This window comes from Triturus cristatus, chromosome 4_1 (genome assembly GCF_964204655.1).
Source record: "Triturus cristatus chromosome 4_1, aTriCri1.1, whole genome shotgun sequence".
NCBI classification, from domain to species: domain Eukaryota; kingdom Metazoa; phylum Chordata; class Amphibia; order Caudata; family Salamandridae; genus Triturus; species Triturus cristatus.
The window spans coordinates 503,221,021-503,240,075 of NC_140585.1; the positions used below are offsets into that span (position 1 = coordinate 503,221,021).

At 44.8% G+C, this 19,055-nt stretch overlaps 1 protein-coding gene across 11 annotated transcripts in view; it reads right to left on the reverse strand.

Moving 5' to 3' along the window:
• The window catches only part of C2CD5 (C2 calcium dependent domain containing 5), an 875,314-nt gene that overhangs the window by 704,099 nt on the left and 152,160 nt on the right, over positions 1 to 19,055 (reverse strand). For all 11 annotated transcript variants that reach the window (XM_085652749.1, XM_085652748.1, XM_085652746.1 and 8 more), the window contains exon 7: positions 9,795 to 9,993. In XM_085652749.1, coding sequence (XP_085508875.1) covers positions 9,795 to 9,993 — 199 coding nt within the window. The remainder of the gene's footprint in view (positions 1 to 9,794; positions 9,994 to 19,055) is intronic.

The following is a 19,055-nucleotide window of genomic DNA, read 5'->3' on the forward strand; positions in this document are numbered from 1 at the left end:
TCCTGCTTTCATCTTTTTATGAACATTTTATTTTGACTGCGTAGAATCATCAATCTTACTTTGAAGCTTCTGCAAATATTTGCATCAAATCAAAGAGCATTCTGGGAGTATTATACATAGCCTCATATTGCTAAACTTTGAAAACATGTGTACACATTTTTAAACTGGAATCACTGTCAGTAGTGCAGTCAAAGCTTATAACATTTGCTTATAGCGCTCACCCTAATAATAAAGGCTTTCAATTAATGAACCATAAATACAAGTTTGGACAGCATCAACGTATGGACAACAATATTACCTTAACTGCAGACAGTGCCCTTCCCTGATCCATAATGTGGTACTGTAAACTGGCAGCCAAAGGGCTTGTACTGCAGGGGGTTGGGCCTACTTGTCCCAAGGACAGAATACACATGAAAACTTGGTGCCCTTGACCCCAATCAACATGTCCTGGGCGTTGGGCTATAGGAATTCCACATCTCTGCAGCCTACCTGGCTGGGGGGACAAAACAAGATCTCTGCCCAGGTGCCAACTAAAATTTGTTTGGAAACAAGGATATGGAAATGTAAAAACACAGACCAAGCCCAGAGGGTGGCGAGTTCCTTTAGAAACTAAGAAAGGAAAACAGGAAGATACGTCCTCCTGAAACTGAACGAACACTACCTGGATTGTATCCCTCCTGACCTAATGACACTCAATATTATAAGAATAAGTGCCTGCCTCACCTAGACACCACTTAAATAGGAGTGGGAAAGGAAAAAAATATATTTTTATATGTAACCGTCACACACTCTATGAGTTTCATGCTTCATCATTGGGTTCACCCTGACTTCTAAAGGTCAGGGTGGACTGGACTGTGTTCCAAGGACCTCTTAAATGAAAAACTGACTAGGGGGCATAACTGGAAGATAAAAATCCCTCATCCACTCCAAGGTATCCTTTTATTCACGGAGTATATGGGAACGCTAACATCAAAACTATAGAAGGCCATTGTAGGATTCAATGGTCCTATGACCCTTACTCAGCCAACATGTTTCAGCCCTACTCCCACAGCCCTGAAGAGGTCCGGGGCTTTCATCAGGATAGATTCATCTGTGGAACACTCCCTCAGTGACGTGGCAAATTATGTGGTCTTATTTATTATGTTTAGCATGCGGTTTCCTTACAACATGCACTGGCAGTGTAATACTTACCACTTATGGTCTCACTCAAACCTTGGGAGAAACTGACTCCACGGTGCGGGAGGTATGGAGGTTGGCCCTGTAGTCAAACCTTTGTTAAGGGTCCCTACCCCCCATTGCACCTACTTGGCTCTGCTCTACCTAGCTTGTGGCAAGATTCTCAAACCCTTTTAGGCCTGTGAGAAGGGATGAAACATGTTGGCTGAGTAAGGGTCGTAGGACTACTAAATCCTACAATGGCCTTCTGTAGTTTTGATGTTAGCGTTCCCATCTACTCTGTGAATAAAGGAATACCTTGGAATGGTTGAGGGATTTTTGTCTTCCAGTTACACCCTCTAGTCTGTTTTCCTTTTAAGAGCTTGTTAAACAAGCTGATCAGGGGTATGCCAATTTTACCTTGATGAAAGGAGAAGCACAGCAGCGTTATCACTTATTAGCAGGGGTAAAGTGCACATAGGTCTCTAGCTAGCAAGACTATAGAGTCCAGTAAAAGGCAAAAATTCTGGGTTGACCCTGCAGAAAGGTCAAATTTCCTACAAACAGGGATGCAAAATTTGAAAATGTTACTTATGGTACTACAAGTACCGTATTTGGAGACAAAGTTCTTCAACCAGGACTCAAAAATAGGACTTTAGAAAAGCAAATTATTATGAGAGAAAAGCAAATTGTGACAAACTTCAGAGATCATCTTCCCTAGTGGAGAAATTGAGAGGTCGGGAAGGTGTGGAAATGTGTAGGGTAGTTTTCGAGTTTATATCACTTTATAGAAGGCTTTGAGTCCTGTTAAAGTGAATTAAATACAATAGTGTGGCTGCACAATGGGCTTGGTCGATCTCTGGCGCAAACACCACCCCACAGATCCCATATACTCCTTTTTTTCTGGAGCACATAAGGTCTTTTTCAGGCTAGATTACCTCCTTACCCCAGTGGGAGAAATAGGGGTGGTTGATAAGATACAATATTTGGCAAGGGGGCAATTCGCCCACTCTGGTTGACAGCAGGGGACGACACCATGGACAACGGTCAGGGTGGAGACTAAACGCATGGTACCTAAGGGACAGGGAGGTAGCCTGTGAGATCAGAGTAGATTCAGAACTATACTTTAGTGAACACAAGGGCACATGTCCTCAGCAGTCAGCCTATTGGAGGCATACAAAATCGTGCTTCGGGGTAGGGCACAACATACAATAACCCACAAGAAGGAGAAAGAGACCTGTGAGATCGAAGCACTGGAACATAGCCTTTTAGAACTGGAGGGGCAGGCCGACCGAGACAATGACCCACATGTGATCCTTCAGATATCAATCACTCGTAGGGAGTACTACGCTCTAGCCAGACGGGAAGCGAAAACCCAGCTGATGGCAATGCACCCTCGTTTGTACGAGATCAGCCATAGAGCTGGGAGATTATTAGCGTGGTTAGACAGAAAAGGGAGGGCAACGGCCATCCAGCAGGATGGCGTCACGTACATGGAAAACCAGGGTATAGCAGACGGCTTTGCACGATATTACACAGACTTCTATAAAGCCAGGGCATTTTCAGAGACCCCCCCCCACCCATTTCCTAACTACTTAAACACAATTAATGTCCCCATTCTCACCATAGACGACCGAGTAGCCCTTGAAAATAACTAACCCTGGAAGGAGTAGTGAAAGCTATAGCTAAGCAAAAAATCAGGGAAGACCCTGGGTCCCACCGAACTTCCGGCAGAATTTTTTGAGGCGAATGCCAGTTTGCTGGGTCCTCATCTCCTCAAGATGTACCTGGCGGCGCGGGCAGCTGGGACTCTATCACCTGACCTCCGCAACGCCACAGTAGTGGTGATCCACAAGCCAGGGAAGCCCGCTTTGGACTGTGGGTCATATCGACCTATCTCATTACTGAAAGTTGAAACCAAAATATTAACTACAATATTAGCCACAAGAACGTTGCCAGTGAGAACCTCCCTCATACACTGCGACCAATCCGGAGTTATGCCCAAAAGGACAACGAGATTTAACCTCTGTAGGCTGGCTAACTGGCTTACCACAGTGCAAAACAGAATTGACCCGCATGCGATTCGGTCCTTGGATGCAGAGAAGGCATCGAAGGATGTTCATTGGCCATTCATGAGATGAGTTCTACTGAAATTTGGGTTAGGCCCCACTTTCCTAGCCTGGATAGATCTACTATACGCAAACCCAATGGCACAAGTGTGGGTAAATGCAGTAATGTCGATAGATGTTCCAGTGTGCTGGGGCACCAGGTAGGGATGCCCTCTCTCCCCCTTGATATTTGTCTTGATAGTGGAACCACTGGCATGCCTGCTCCGAAACCACCTGGACATTAGAGGCTTTAGAGACTATTTGGAGCTGCTCAAAGATGAGCGGCTCTCACTGTATGCAGATGACATCCTTTTATATGTCCCCAACCCAGACCTGACACTCCCCACTATATTGAAGGTATTTGAGGACTATGGACACCAGGCGGGTTATCCAATAAATTGGGATAAATCCAGCTTATTCCAGGTAGGGGGTGCCTAAATACAGGGAGTCTACCCAGACAACTACACGTCGAGAGGGAGGGGCTTCAATACTAAGGCCGCTATATAATCATCAATCTAGCGGCGAGCATCGACCGCAACATCAAAAGGATACTGAGGGAACTCCACGAAGACACAGAAAGATGGAGAAAGCTTTCCCTGAAGCTACTAGGTAGAGCAGCCATGTACATAATGATCACACTCTCCAGGTTGCTATATATTCTCTAAAACACACATCACAAAATCCCCGAGGAGACAATAGATTAAGGGACACGCATACTCCTATGGGATGAGGAACACCCACGGGTAACCCTCCAGACACTTCAACGTAGCCAATACAATGTAGGGATGGTGCTCCCAGGTATAAGATCTTACTATTGAGCATCCCACCTGGTGGTCATAAACGAATGGTGACACCTGCCAGCCGATCATCCAACATACGCTCTTGAGATGCTTCAATTTCAACCCCGAACATCTCTCCACTACACATATGGGGCAGAGGAGCATGACAGTTACTCCCAGCAACCCAAAGGACAAAAGATGCTTCAAAGGTGTCGGAATGCCAAATGAAGTGGGACAAGAAATGTACGAAAGAAACCCCACTGCGGGAGGGGACACGCCTACCAGAAATGGGCAAACTGCAGGGCTTTAGATCCTGGGACACTATAGGGATCTCCAGACCTGGGGACAATCTAGAGAAGGATTCCCTGATCCCTTTCCGCTCACTCCAACGTGAATTAAAGCTGAATGATACCCAAAGATCATACCTGCAACTACAACACGCCCACCAAAGGGCAGAGAACCTAAACACATCAGACAACCCAGAATTTGCACCATTAGTGGGAAGATTACTGCAGGGAGAAAGACAAAGTGATCTCCTGGACATACAAAACCTTCATCAATAATATGCCAGACAACCTGAGAACTCTCAGATCAAGATGGGAAACTTCCAAGGGCGAGCTGGAGGACATAGATTGGGAGACGGTATTAATGCACCTGAGAGAAGTGGCCATTAAACTAAGGTTATGCCGAATACAATTTAGGGATCGTACACAGGGCCTACTTTGATAGGGTGTGACTACACAAAATGGGGAGGGCTGAGTCACCAGAATGTATCTGTTGTAAGACAGAAAATGGGACCTACATTCACATGGTATGGGAATGCCACCATATAAAGCTATACTGGAACCAACTAACAGAGGAAAGGAGAAGGGAGGTGGAGGCACAATTACCCATACATTCCCAAGTATGTCCCCCACTCAGGTGGATCTCCCCCCGCTACAAACTGCTGTTATGTAACCTAGGACTGATAGTAGCCAAAAGAGATCTTGCCAAATACTGGGGAGCTCCGAACCTCCCCACATTGGCTGAGTGGAGGACAGGAATGGACTTCTACATGGGGGCAGAGAAGGTGACATTCCAGGCAAGGGGGTGCCCAAAGAAATTTACCAATATCGGGGGCCAATGGCTGAGATATTATGGGCTGGATTTAGAGAGTGGGACAGAAAAACCCATGCCAGGGACATGGAAACCAGAAACGGTATGAAGCAAGATATCCCACACACCTCCGACACACATCATATGTTAGTATGAATCACCAAATACTGTTTAGTGATGGACATTCCGATAACGATTTGTATTGGTATCATTGTCAACTGGATTCAAAGCTGTTACACTTCATGTTGCTCTTAGTCTGCAGTTCACATATGTATCTATACTGTGTTTTCTGGCAAACTTTAATAAAAATATTTTCAAAAAACAAATTGTGTGGCTGCATGTAGTATATCTTGTTAGGGCACGCTGAATACAACTGAAATGGATTCTTGAAACATAAAAACTTAAGACAGATTCATATTACCAAAAATATTTACTAAAAAAACAAAATTGTAAAAAAGAGACCATAATGCATAAATAACATTTACAGACAAAAAGAACAAATAATTGAATGTCAATACTGTGGGTAGGTTCACAAGTGTGAGAAACAGCGCTATAGATAAATGTAAAGGTGAAAGTGGGACTGAACTAATAGAATGTGAGCAAAATGTGACTAACAGATTAGGTGCATCATGCTTTGAGTACCAGATGGAGAAAACTAGATACAAAGTGTTAGCATGTGATTAACATTCCAGCAGTCTGCAGCAAAGCAACAGTGGGAATTGCAAAAATATGTGTATCCTTATGTTAGTTTAATTGTGGCAACAAAGATCTTTGGATTAAATGAGGAAACAGTGCAGTCATGCTCACTGTCAAATTTATAAAACTGTAATAAACAGCATCATGAGTACATTTACAGCTGACTAGGCCAAGAGATTGGAGAGTGCCACAGGCTTTCGCATCGATTGCAAGTGTTCTGTGCCGAGGTGTCATCCCTTTCGCCCGGCTTCTCAAATATTGATTTTTCATACTTGATAATTACTCATGCTTCTTATATAGTAATTGGACAGGGTTTGTGGTTTTTGTGGTAATCAGACACTTGCCTACTAGTTTTTCCGAGTACCCTGCGGGACTACCGCTTTTTCAGCAGGCCGCATCAGCCTCAGGCATGTAACTCTATGTCCTGATGATGATACTGGTACTCCTGTGTATGGGATCGAAACGTCGTCGACTCCTTGTAACCATCATATGTATTACTGAATTGTGCTATGGTATTTGCCTTCATTCATGCTTGACAATTTACTGATTCTTTTCCGAATTCTAAGAAATGCCTGAGCCTTTGTTCTTTTTCTTGCTTTAATTGTCGCAGAGTTTGTGTTTCCACTTCATAGTTTTTGTTTTCTTCACAAATACGCAAAATATTAAAAGTATTTCTGTCCGGATGGACAAAGTGATATAGATATAATTGTATTTCTATATTTATTGCTTCTCCCTTATCCTTCTTGTGAGGGACCACTGTTCATATAACAGGCTTACCGGAAGCACATACAATGCATCTCATTTATCAAATAAATACTTTTCTCTATCTCATAAATGCTCATATTGGTTCCTAAGAAGTATTGGGAGCCCATAGGGTGGGGGGGGGCACGATTGTTAGTTAGGAAGCAGCACATGGAAGGATGAGCAAGAAAATACATGCAATCCCATGGCGTGTTCAAAGATAAAAAGCAATTCCCTGATATGAGCTGTAGAAGGATAATACAAGTCATCCAATCAAAAGGATGTTAAAGAAGATATGTCGCAGGGGAAGGATAAAAACAAGAAGAGCAAGAAGAGGCATCAAAGAAGAAGCAAGCAAATACGAGTGACATTAACCCCTTCCCCGCTCATGACGGAACCGCTCCGTCATGAGCCACGGTTGCCGTGTGCTCATGACGGAGCGGTTCCGTCATGCCGCGACCGTTGGCGGCCGCTCCGCCCACGCGGCGCTGTTTTCCCGCCTGTGCGGGGGGACAATGCAACTGGGCGGAGTCATGACGGAACCACTCCGTCATGAGCACAGCTCAACCGTGGCTCATGACGGAGTGGCTCCGTCATGAGCACAGCGCCACCGCGCTGCCCCCCCGCACCCCCCAGCGCTGCGGCGGAATTCCCGCCGCAGCGAAGGGGTTAAAACCACCCATTGGTGTGCAATAGACTGACCCAAAGTCTACTGTAAACATTGGCATCATCCACAACAGGCTTTCAACACGAACCAGGATAACATACTCTACCTTTTATTAATACAAACAAAATACGAATGTTGGAGAAATAGGACTGCAAGTATGTCACTCTGTTTTCTCTCTAATCAGGTTAGTTGCGATAAATGATGACATTCTTAGCCTTTTTCAAAATTGTAGAGCTAAGTAGACATGCTATTACCAAGTGAAGACATTCTGTAGGGTTGTAACCATTTTAGTTAGAGATGCCCCACCATATCTGCTGCAATAGTTATTCGCAGATTACTGTAATGCCCTGAGCAGGGTTGATGCTACTAGGAGAAACATACAGGATGCACAAAGCAAATAATGCTAAAGAAAAATTGGCTACAGATCTATAGAAACACAATGTTTTCCTAAAAAGGCTCAGTGGAGGTTCAAAATCCATCTTGGAGGTTTTAGGTTATATACAAATGTATGAATGAAGGTGCAGTAGCTCTCTAGCCCAATTTATCTCCCAGTTTCAGGCCAGTAGTCCTTTCAGTGGTGGCCAAAAATAACTACCTCACCAGAGACAGGTGCTTTGTCAGTTTACGGTCCACAGCTGAGGAAGAACCTCCCTGTAGATATTATAATCATTTACTTCTTTTTCTTCAGAAAGTCTCAGTGTCATCACTTCACACATGTTACAATCTGTGAATGGCTGTGAACTTACACAGCACAAACCTAGTTAAAAGGACACAGAGCAAGACATAAAGGAAAAAAGTAATGGGAAAAGGGAGGAGTGGTTTGAAGTGGGGTTTTCAACAGGAATAGGCCAGGGGTTATGTGAAGCAGCTGGTTTGGTTGGAGGAGGGGAAGGGAAAGGTTGCAGTAAAGCATATAAGAAAGGGACAAATCTGCAATGTCCATGGCAGGGAGGTTACACCACAAGGTGTTATTGCTTAAACAGCTGGGCTATGAATTATTTTGTGGGGGAAGAAAAAGAGTGCTTGGAAACTTTTGCTTGGAGGCTCCTGCACCCCCCACACAGTTAGTCTGGAAAGAACTGTTGGAGGACGTGTAGAGGACAAGAGATTTTGCTCAATTGTATAGTTAAGGTGTGAAGCCATGCAATACACCTCATTGGGAATATTCATGGACAAGATGTTGCTACCTCATATTGGCAACAGGGACAGACTCTGACCTGGTCTGTTTCGGCTGAGATAGGTGTTGAAAATTCAGGCTGGAATGTGCAATGAAATGTTCAAAATGTGACCCTCAGGTAGAACTCGGACAGCCTACAATACTCCCAGGTGTTCCATACACAATATGAAAATCATTAGCAAGAGAATGAAGCCTTTGGGGGTGCCTTAAGTTACTACAGGTTTGGACCTTGAAGTCCTCCGCTCCAATTTTCGGTTCTATTGATATGACTAAAACCACTGCAGGACAATGCATAAGAACACATTTGGAGTGTGAGAGTGCAAAGTATGGCATGATAAGCAATAGAGTAGAAGGCTAGGGAGAGTTCAAGCATACCAAACAAACAGTAAACATTTTCTATGATCCAGGGAACCTTGCCAGTTAGGTGACTGATCGTTATCTCTATGCTGCATCATTATCGAAAGCAACAGGGATTACTGCAGAAGGGCTTTGCAAATAATCTGTTTAAGTACCAGGATTGTGACAGCCTTCATAGCGATGCGCTCTGGGAATGATAGGTGTGTAACTGAGTAGCCGTTTACAAAGCCATTATGGTCTAAATCCTGCGATCCGAAGTAAAAAATAGTTAATCCTCTACATGGGTCATTTTTCAAGGGCTCCATTTTTCAAGAATGGCCAATCCATGAGTAAAACACATAAGCACTTTCTCAGCGTAAAAACAAAGATTTGCTTCTCTAAAGGGACTTGCTTATTGTGAGGAGTGCTTTCTGCCACATTCCGTTATAATCACAGGCTAGGGAACAAAGTATTCTAAATAACAGATTCTCTTGCACAGTTCTGTCAGAATGAAGATCAGATCTCTCAGACATAGGTTCAAACTGCATCTACCGAGAAGAGTGGAATGGAGGTTATGCCTCTTACTACTTTGAGATTCATTATGTATTTCTACTGTAAATGTAATGGGGCACTAACTGTTCTTTAGATACCACTGAGTCTTTTGAGCTTCAGTTACCATGTAGCCCACAACAGCATGTAAAGCAGAGATGGCATGCTGTAATTAAAAAACTGCATCTCCGTTTAGGCAAATGTTATTGCCAAAGAAAGAACTGTACTAGTTTCATTCAATTAAGAGGTTGCCAGTGTTATGAGCATGCTGTTTCAGTGGACCAAAGCTCGAAACTACATGCCTTTCTATTAAATGCTGGCAGTTATGCCTTTACCACTGAAAACTGCATAAACGTAGACGCGCAGGCTATGAAGGCAGAGCATACAGCTGCAAAACAAAATCATACTAAACATGCACAAAGTTAACTGGGTATGCAACCAAAAGGAAAGTAAAAAGCTCAAGGCCTTTTAAGATTTATGGCAATACTTACTCTTTCATTTCTTTGGATGGAGAATTACATGCAGGCGGAAAGGTAGATGTATTACTTAATTTGTCCAGGGTACATGCAGTCCCTATTGCTCGTACAACCAACCCAGATTCTCCTTCCAGGTCAAAACACTGCAGGTAACCAACCACTGCATTTCCTCTCATTTCAAGAACCTTAACTCCAATCTTCCTCTGCAGTTCACCTAAAAAAGAAATAACATTGTTCAAGAAGGGTCAAACATGCATATTTAAAAAACTTTGCTCTAGTCTTCTCAATTGTACTTTTCTTGAAATGAAAATCTCATGAAAATTTCAGAAATGTCAGACACACAGTACATTTATTGATTAAGAGAACCGATACATAGATAGGGTTAGAATTCTCTTAACTGAAGCCATCAGGCTGTGAGCAAGTGCATGTGACCAGGCAACAGACCGTAATTGGTTTACAGAAAACAGATTGGATGTAGGGACTTATAGAGTTTCCCAAACATGAAATATTGATGACTGCTTATGATTCTTGGTGGTGTTCAACGCATCCCACTTTTCAAACTCATGTTCTGAGATTTCTAAATTATTTATTAATGCATGAGAAGAGATGAATTGCACGAATGTAACAACAAAAACAAGGAAGAAAAGGTTTCTTTCTGTAATCCTAGTTCTCCTTTAGGGGAATCTTCATAGAAATCAAACAGTGAATAGTCCCACCCATACGCAGGACCCCGGAGCACATCCTTAAAATAAATCCTCTTTACAAAGTCTTCACCTTATTTCAGGAAGTCCAAGTTTTAACATACTTTAAAAATTGTGAGAAAAAGTTAATCTTTAAAACAAAATCTATTTCACAAACCTTTTGAAAGGAAATGGGGTTGAAGGAATCAGGGCAATGCAGACATATAGGTTGAGGCTATGCGAGTATAAAAACAGATGCACCTTTAGGGGCCCATAGCCTTCAAGTACCTCATCATGTTTAGCATGTGGTAGTATCTCAGTTCTTTTTTTGCAGAGAGACAGAGAAAAAGGATTCTAAAAACTAGAACGGCTGTTAATTAGGTTTGTCCTTTCCATCAGGGAGGAGGGAAACGTGCCTATGGTTTCAATGGAGATTCCCCTAATGGAGAACTAGGGTTGCAGGAAAGAAATCTTTTTTCCTCCTTCAGGGGATCATCATTGATAATCATAAGCATTGAGCAGAGTAGCAAGTACATCCTTATAAAAAAAAAAGAGGGGACGAAATAGGAGAAAGGAGTCCAACGGGAAATTCAGCAAAGAGAATTCTGAAAGAGGCTTGTGCTACTTAAGCATCTGTTCAAGTATCTGGATCAAGACAAAAGTGCCGTGTAAAATTGTAAACAGATCACCATGAGGTTGCTTGGCAAATTTCCGCAGTGGGACTATATCTCATTTAAAAAATCTGTTGCAGATTTACCCCTGGTACAGTGAGCTGTTGATTTACCAGTTAATATTTTGTTTGAGAGTTGTCAATCTGAGCCAAGATTGCAACATTCCACTTTACGACCCTCTACTCCTTCCACTCTACAGCACTCTACTCCACTCCACATTTCTCTAAACCACTAACATTTACCCATGCTGAGCAGCAGCCACACTGGTGTACAACATGGCTAAAACACATTTGCAAAGTCAATAGTTCTTACATAGACAAGAGCTATTGACTTTGCCAATGCTCGTTTTATTTATAATCTCCAGAAAATAATTAAAGGCCTCTATGTTGAAATCTTACTTTGTGTCTAAAGCAGCCCTAGCCAGCACAGAGCATAGTGGGGATTTGGGTCACTGAAAGCTGCTCTTGCACACTGCATGGGTGGTTCACCAGGGATATGGGGACATCCAATACCTCAAGACCTTAATATCTCTTAGTCTGATTAGAAAGACCCTTAGACTGCTAAGAGCCACCTGGCCCCTTTTAAACAACTTGTAGCTAAAACAACTGAACGTGATGGCAAAGATGATTACCTACCCTGGTAAATACACTGCTGTGTTATTTTATCTGCATATATATTCGCCAAGTATCACAGGGTAGCACCACAGCCCATCATCAATGTCTCTTCCTTAATGATTCAAGCTCTGCGATCTTGGTTTGCGTGGCTCTGCTTAGGTTCAAGAAAATCAGTATTTTGCTTCCCTTACAGGAAAGCACTCGGTTCTTGATGGGTATTACTGTAACTTCTTCCTCCTTTTGTGGAGATCTCAATCAAAACAGTTCCATTGTTCAAGGAGTTTCTCTCTGGTCATCCAGCTGACGGATGGACTGCCCTAGGAGCCTCCTTTGGGACTGTCTCTTCTTTTCCCTTCACCTTTATTTCCAAAGAATGCTGTACCACCTCTCTGAGGTTTTCTAGCCTAAGGAACCCCTGGATTTTCAAGTATGAGGCCTGGAAGAAGTTGTCCAGAACTTCAACCTTCTCCTCCAATCAGACCATAGCAGAGATGGCACATTTCTTGAGGCTCCCCTGCTTCTCTATCGGCTCCACCTGGGTAATGACAGTATGCTTCAGTTTCATCATGTGCCTCTCTACACCCCTCTGTTGTAGCTCATTTTGGTGTACTGTCCCCTTAAGTTCTTCCAAACTGCCTTCAATAGTTGTGATGCTGCGGTCAGTACATCAGATAGTAAGTGGCCTTCAACTCTCTCAATAAGGGTATTAATAGCTCTCCTGGGGTGAAATTAGCCATAATAGGGTCCTCCTTGCTGCTATACTTCCAGATCACCTGGGACTGCGCTGCATGGCATTTGGCAAAATAATATATTTTTTTCTCTGGAGGTCTTTGGTTTCATATATTAAGATGGCATGTTAGCTGATGCCCACCAATTTTAAACTCCCCTGTAAAGTGTGGAATCAGTGTCTATGTGTAAGGAGCAAAGAGGACTCTGTAAGCTCACCGTAGGCAGGCAACTGTCATCAAATTGAGTCAGCTCTCATGGGCACTCTATGCCCTATTCTTCCCCACACTGTCTCTCCCCCACCTCTCCCTAGGTTCACCACATTACCATAGTAGGTGGGGAGCCATAAGCAGCTTGCCCCAAATTCCAATTTTATGGGAGGCCTCGGGTTCCTCTCATGCAGCCTGCTCCTCTGACTGCAGTACTATGTCTGTAACATGCAATCAGAGAGCCTACTTGCAATGCTATGCAGCCCTTTGCTGGCTCCGTGAAAAGTGCTGTGGCGCCATCTTGGATCTTTGGTGCAAAGGGAAGGAAGAGAGGTCAGATCTCTAGTTTTCAGGGGAGAAAATAGAAAACCAAGGTTTAGGACCGAACCATCGCACTCCCCACCACCAGTTCTGGAGGGGCATGAACTGAGGCAATGGGCAAAGCAAGACAAAGGTGGAGAGCTTGAGGGGCAGTGACTTCTGCAGAGTGTCTTGCCAAGGGTGCTTGGATGTGCTGGCAGTAAGTTCCTCTCCGGTGCAGTTATCTGAACTTGTGCAAGACCTGAAGTGGTGCTGGTAGCAGTTAAGAGTGATGAACAGAGGACGTGTTTATCAACTCCACATTTTACACCTAGTGACTTCAGGTGTCTTGCTTTTTTCTGGGCCTTATTTCTGCTGGCGTTAGGTCTCTTTACACTTTGCTACTGCTAAACTGTAGTTAAACGAACCTCTGCTTCCCGTCTAAAACATGTACAATAAATCAGATCTTCCAATTGGACCTAATTAGCTTCCCTGTAAATCCACTGTATATGGTTTCTGAAGTGCACCTACTGAATGGAAAAGTCAAGGTCATAAGTGGGATGTTGTTTATATTTACAGCATCCATATATGCAAAACAAAAGTATATTTCTGCCAGGATCGCCACTGTGCTCTAAATAAGACTGCAATTTAAATGCATTGCAGTGACACAGGGAAAGTAAAATTGACTTTGCCGTGTAAGAAAAGCCTTGTTTTTATATTTATAATTCACTTCAAAAGTGTGCCTTGTAAGCGCAATAGGCAGTCAATATATAAAAATAAGACAATACATTATGGGGCTAGTGTGAAATAAAATGGGAGAATGAGGTCTCCTGCAAATCACAATCCAGAGCTGGAATACACATATTTGGCTGGGAGTTAACAACTCTGGCGCAAAGGACAACAGAAGCAAAGAAAAGGCCAATGGGTATTAACTGCTGACCACACAGGGATTAGCTGTCTGGGAGTGGACAGAACAGCTGGCAGCACAAAGGACAGCTTTAGCACTACCTCTATTGACATGAAGATATCAGGGTGACATTTTTCTATTCATCCACAGGACCCTCCTAAATAGTGAGACTCAAGCCAGAGAAGGAGGCAAAACCAGTTTTGACCTTTTAGGAGGGGGAGTAGAAGAAGCAGAAGACAGGCCTGCCTGGGAGCCCCGGCATGTTGAAACCTAGGATCCTAGGTAATTTTACAGTAAGGCCAAATAGAAAATGCTTCACAAGCAGTTGGGGGCACTGCAAGAGTTGGAACTGGGTGGTAGATTCTCTCCTGTCACTGGCTAGGGCACAGAATACATCTGGCACCATGTCAAGGTACTGCTGGCACCACTTCCTCTCAGCACGGGAGCAGAATGTCGCAAGTTCCCAGTACCTCCCCTAGCCTTCCCAGTGTTCCGCGTAATAACCTGAGCGAACACACCAAGGAATTCCAGAGGGGGAAAGGGGATGGGACAGAGAAGAGGCAGCCACTATTGTCCTCTTGGTTCTTCACTCTTCACGCCCTTCTATCTTCTTGGACCGGACAGGTGAGTCTTTACTAAAAGAGAAAACGACATTTAAATCAAATATATCCTTCCTGCCTATCCATATGTTGGTGTATTGTGTAATCCTCCTCTAGACACCTACCCTGTCTATAGTGACCTATGCTTCTCTTCTTTTGCTTTTTATCTCGGTTCTTTCTTTCTGTTCTTCTGCGGACTGTAACCACAGACTCGAGACGAGCGCCTCGACTGGATTCTGTTCTGGTTAGTAATATCCCTCTCTACAAGTTTTTTATTCTGTTTTCAGTGTGAGTCTGGAATTCCTTAGTTCTTTCTCCTCCTTGCTCTCTAATTCTTTTCTTTTCTGTACACTACTCTCCACACTAAGAGTTCTGAAATTACATCTGACTGAAAATCTTTATTTTACATGGTATGAGTTGTTCTCATGAAATGCCTTAAACAGTTGATTACTGCTCTGTTATTTCTCCTCAAATTATGCTGCCTTACACTGCGGTAGGTAATTGCCACTAATGTGCTCGAAGACGAGGCAGACTACTTCAGCTCCAGGAAAATATCTTAATAATTAATATCAGGAACAGTCTTAGTTTGCTTTTCTCCGCTACGGACTAACAATGCTCAAATACTGGTTTGCGCGACGCAGCGTCTTATCCCTGACTGACTTCACGACGCTTGCCAAACAACGACCTTCTCTCCTCAGCTTCTTGGTGAAGTGCAAAGCGGCAACCGCTCAACACCTGCACCTTCATAATCTTTGTGGAACGCTAGAGCGCTAACCTGCAGCTCCTTCGGACCAGTGTTGGCGGCCATTTTGGGTTCAGCTCGATCCTTAAATAAGCTTAAGGAGCCGCTCTTCTTTTTATGAACATTCGTCTCCAGCACCCTTGACCTTACAAAAGGCTTCAATCTTATCTTTGGTCTGACAGTCCTGACACACCACAACCACTTCTTCATAATATTCCTGGACGTGGGAATGCACCAACGGACAGAAGGCCCTGCCTATGATTCCTGCTAAAAGAAAAGGACTCAAACAATGACTCCCGAATTCTGCTGGCAACCCGGGACTGTATTTGCTCTCCAAGGGTCAATGAGCTTGGCTTCCTGTTTACCAGGGCCTAGATGAATAAAGAGGACTAGACCCTGCAAGAGACTTGGCTGAAGAGAGGACTAGTGCCGACATGCCCGCCCTGAGGAGCTAGGGGGCTGCAAGACTGATTACAAGAAGCTTTTCCAGCAGTTGGATACCAAGGGTCGGATTTATAATCTGGCCGGTGGTCCGTTTCTCCACCAGGGCGACTGAGTAAATTACTCAGTCAACCAGACGGAGGTACAGTGGTACCTTCCACCAGATTTAAAATTACCACCAAACCAGGCAGGAAAAAACAAAGGATTGCCAGGAACAGCTGTCATATCTGGTGCTGTCAATGCTTTTGGCAGTTTGGTGCAGGGCTCGATCAACACCAAACAGTTTTCTTTTTCAAAAATGAAATCCTGAAACGGGATTTTCTTTTTGAAAATAAAAAATAAGGGGGGTGTGGCTAAGCGCTGATGGAGACGGCTGCAAGTTAGATCATCTCTGCTGAAATATCGCCGGATTCCCCAATAATCCGACCAAGTGATCCGGAATCCAGAGAGCCACATTCTATAATCGAAACCCTCTCGATGTGATACGGCCACAGCAGAACTGTACTCTCTCATCCGAGGGCTGGAACCGGAGCGGCCTATAGAGAGTGATAAGCCAGGAGCCTGCGTGATTTGACCGGCTGAAGACCAAGCGGCGGCCTGGAAGGTTAGGTAAGAGAAGCGAACCTCAGAGTGAGAGGGGAGTGAATTACTCGCCAAACGACGTCTTCCCTCCCCCACCCTTCTGCCCCGATTGCAAAGCTAACTCTGGGGGCCCGGAGAGAGTAGAATGGCCCCCAGTACAGAGCGCAGGCAGGCGAGGTGGCGGTCTTACGACTCAGAGGAAAATATACCCGGAGGCTCTAATTAGCATACAAATAAGGATGCGCGCCGGCAGTTAACAAGGAAAGAAGCCCCAGCACAGGTATTGAAGCCCTGAAGGGAACACACAGAACAACTTTGGTGACCCACTAGAACTCACACATACAGCACGCATCGCACTCAGGAGAGCAGAGTAAAACTGCGAAACACGCCCAATGCCTCGCAGATCAGAGGAAGTCTCGTGGAGGTCCTAATAGACGTGCATATAAGACTGCGCGCTTGCAGTTAAAGTGAGCTCTGGAGACTCAGAGAGTGGAGTAGCCCTCAGAGCACAACACAGACAGAAACAGAAGCAGCCCTGCGGCTTGGACGAAAGCACGGCTGGAGACTCAGATTGGCACGCATGTAAGGCGGTAGGTACGCCCATTGTCAATAAGCAGGGAAGCATCAGTGACAGAGGTCTTGGTCCACCAGCATCCGCACCTATATAGCAGATACCGTGCACGCCGGAGCGAGCCCGGTAAAATAACGGCCCCACCAGTGGCAAGACACCGGAGGGCAAATCAACGGGCACAGCCCTGGAAAAGCCCCCGCCCTTTAACCATAAAGTCTACAGCCAGTGACATCATCCCTGGGGCGACTCGCCCGAGTGGAGCTCCAACACAGACCTCGAAATCTACCTCGGGGAGATACCTGGCAGGCCACGTAGAAAGAACTCACGTAACAGTCAGGCGACGGGGAGTAACCCAGAGTTTCCAAACCTTGGTGGGACACACAAAATCCTCCCATTCGCTAGGGTTGACGGGTGGGAGGGAAGAGGGCCGAGAGGAGCGCATCAAACAAAGCTTGATAAATTCACGACATATAAACACCAGATGGAGGCCACTCCAAATTCTTCTCGGTGGAAAGGGCACACTGGGTCCCCGGGAGCAGGCCCAAACCCGGAGCCCCACCTAGACCTATCCTGGCCCACTTGTTTAACTTCCTTGTGTGGCAGACTCACAACCCAATAACACAGCACTACACATTCCACTCAGGAGCTCACAATAGTCTCTCCAGAATAGATTACGTGATTACCTTGGCGGATATCGTGGGGCGTTTCAGAGGTGCATCATCTAACATGGAGACTACAGGACCACTCACCGCTTTGGGGGGTCTATTCAGAGGGTGCGCTTCAGGTAGGAGGGAGGATAGCAATCAACCCATGGTGGCATAAAATATTCCGGGTAAGAAAATGGACTGCCTCAGGCAACAAAAAATGTATTTCTCAGAAAAAGTGGGATAGGTACAATCAACAAGGACTCTATGGGAAGAGTGCAAGCCTGTGGGAAGGGGACAAGCTATTTCCTTGGCAGTTGGGCACAGAAAAGAAAAAAGAGCCGCAATTTAAACTCCTGAACACAAGCTCTAACAGCTGGAGGCAGCCCTGATGGGCAACAGCTCCAAAGAGACCAAACACATCCTCAATCTCAAACAAAGAGAGAGCATAGAGAGCTGATAACGGAAGCAGCAAAGGCCCACCATACGGGAACTCGGCACAAGCTATATGAAGCAGTAGAAAAGGCAGGGAAGCTGCTTGCATGGCTCGACAGGTGAGAGCAGACCAATAGACTAGTTAAAGCCATAACCTCGGAAGAGGGCGAGACGCTCAGAGACCCACAACAGATAGCGGACACGGTTGCCACTTAATACCGTGGCGTCTACTCGCCCTCTGGGACATTGACAAGAGAGGAGGCCAAGGACCTGTTGACAGATATTCCCCTCCCTATCCTCAGCTCAGAGGCTTTAGCACTAACAGAGGGTGAATTTACAGAGGGAGAGATAGCACAAGCTATCCGAAACACACAAAACGGGGAAAGCAACGGGGCCCAACAGCCTCCCAATTGAGCTATACAAGCTAGCAGTCAGCACGGTGGCCCCTCACCTTAAAAATATGTACCTAAAGAGTTGAGCGGTGGGGACACTCCCAGAGGACAAACGGCTTGCTTCCATAGTAGTGATCCATAAGGAGGGAAAACCGAAGGACAACTGTGCATCCTACTGCCCTATTTCATTGATCAATGCCAAAGCCAAAATCCTAGCTAAATTACTCAGCAGGCGCTTGGTCCCGATCATTCCTCAGCCGGTGCATTGTGACCAATCAGGCTTCATGCCCGGACGAAATACAGCACTTAACTTAAAGTGACTGCACAAAGTGTTGGGGAGAGTGAAGACGCTCAGAGAAGATGCAGTGGTCATGTCGCTTGATGCCCGTGTGGCCTTCGACACTGTGGAACGGCCATAAATGTTCACAGTGTTGGAAAAAATGGGATTAGGTCCCAAATTTAGGCCTGGCTCAGACCCCATAGCACAAGTAGAGGTCAACAACAAAACATCTCACAGATTCCCTTTACGGAGAGGTACAAGTCAGGGCTGTCCCCGTTGCCATTCATTTTTGTTTAAATGCTAGATTCACTAGCTACTTGGAACCGAAGGAATCCATTGATAAGGGGCCTACTATGGACCAACAGCTGGGTGGATAGAATATCGTTATACGTGGATGACGTACTTCTTTATTTAGCATCCCTCAAAACCTCAATAGAGTATTGAACATACTTACATTTTCGGCAGATATTCAGGCTACAACAG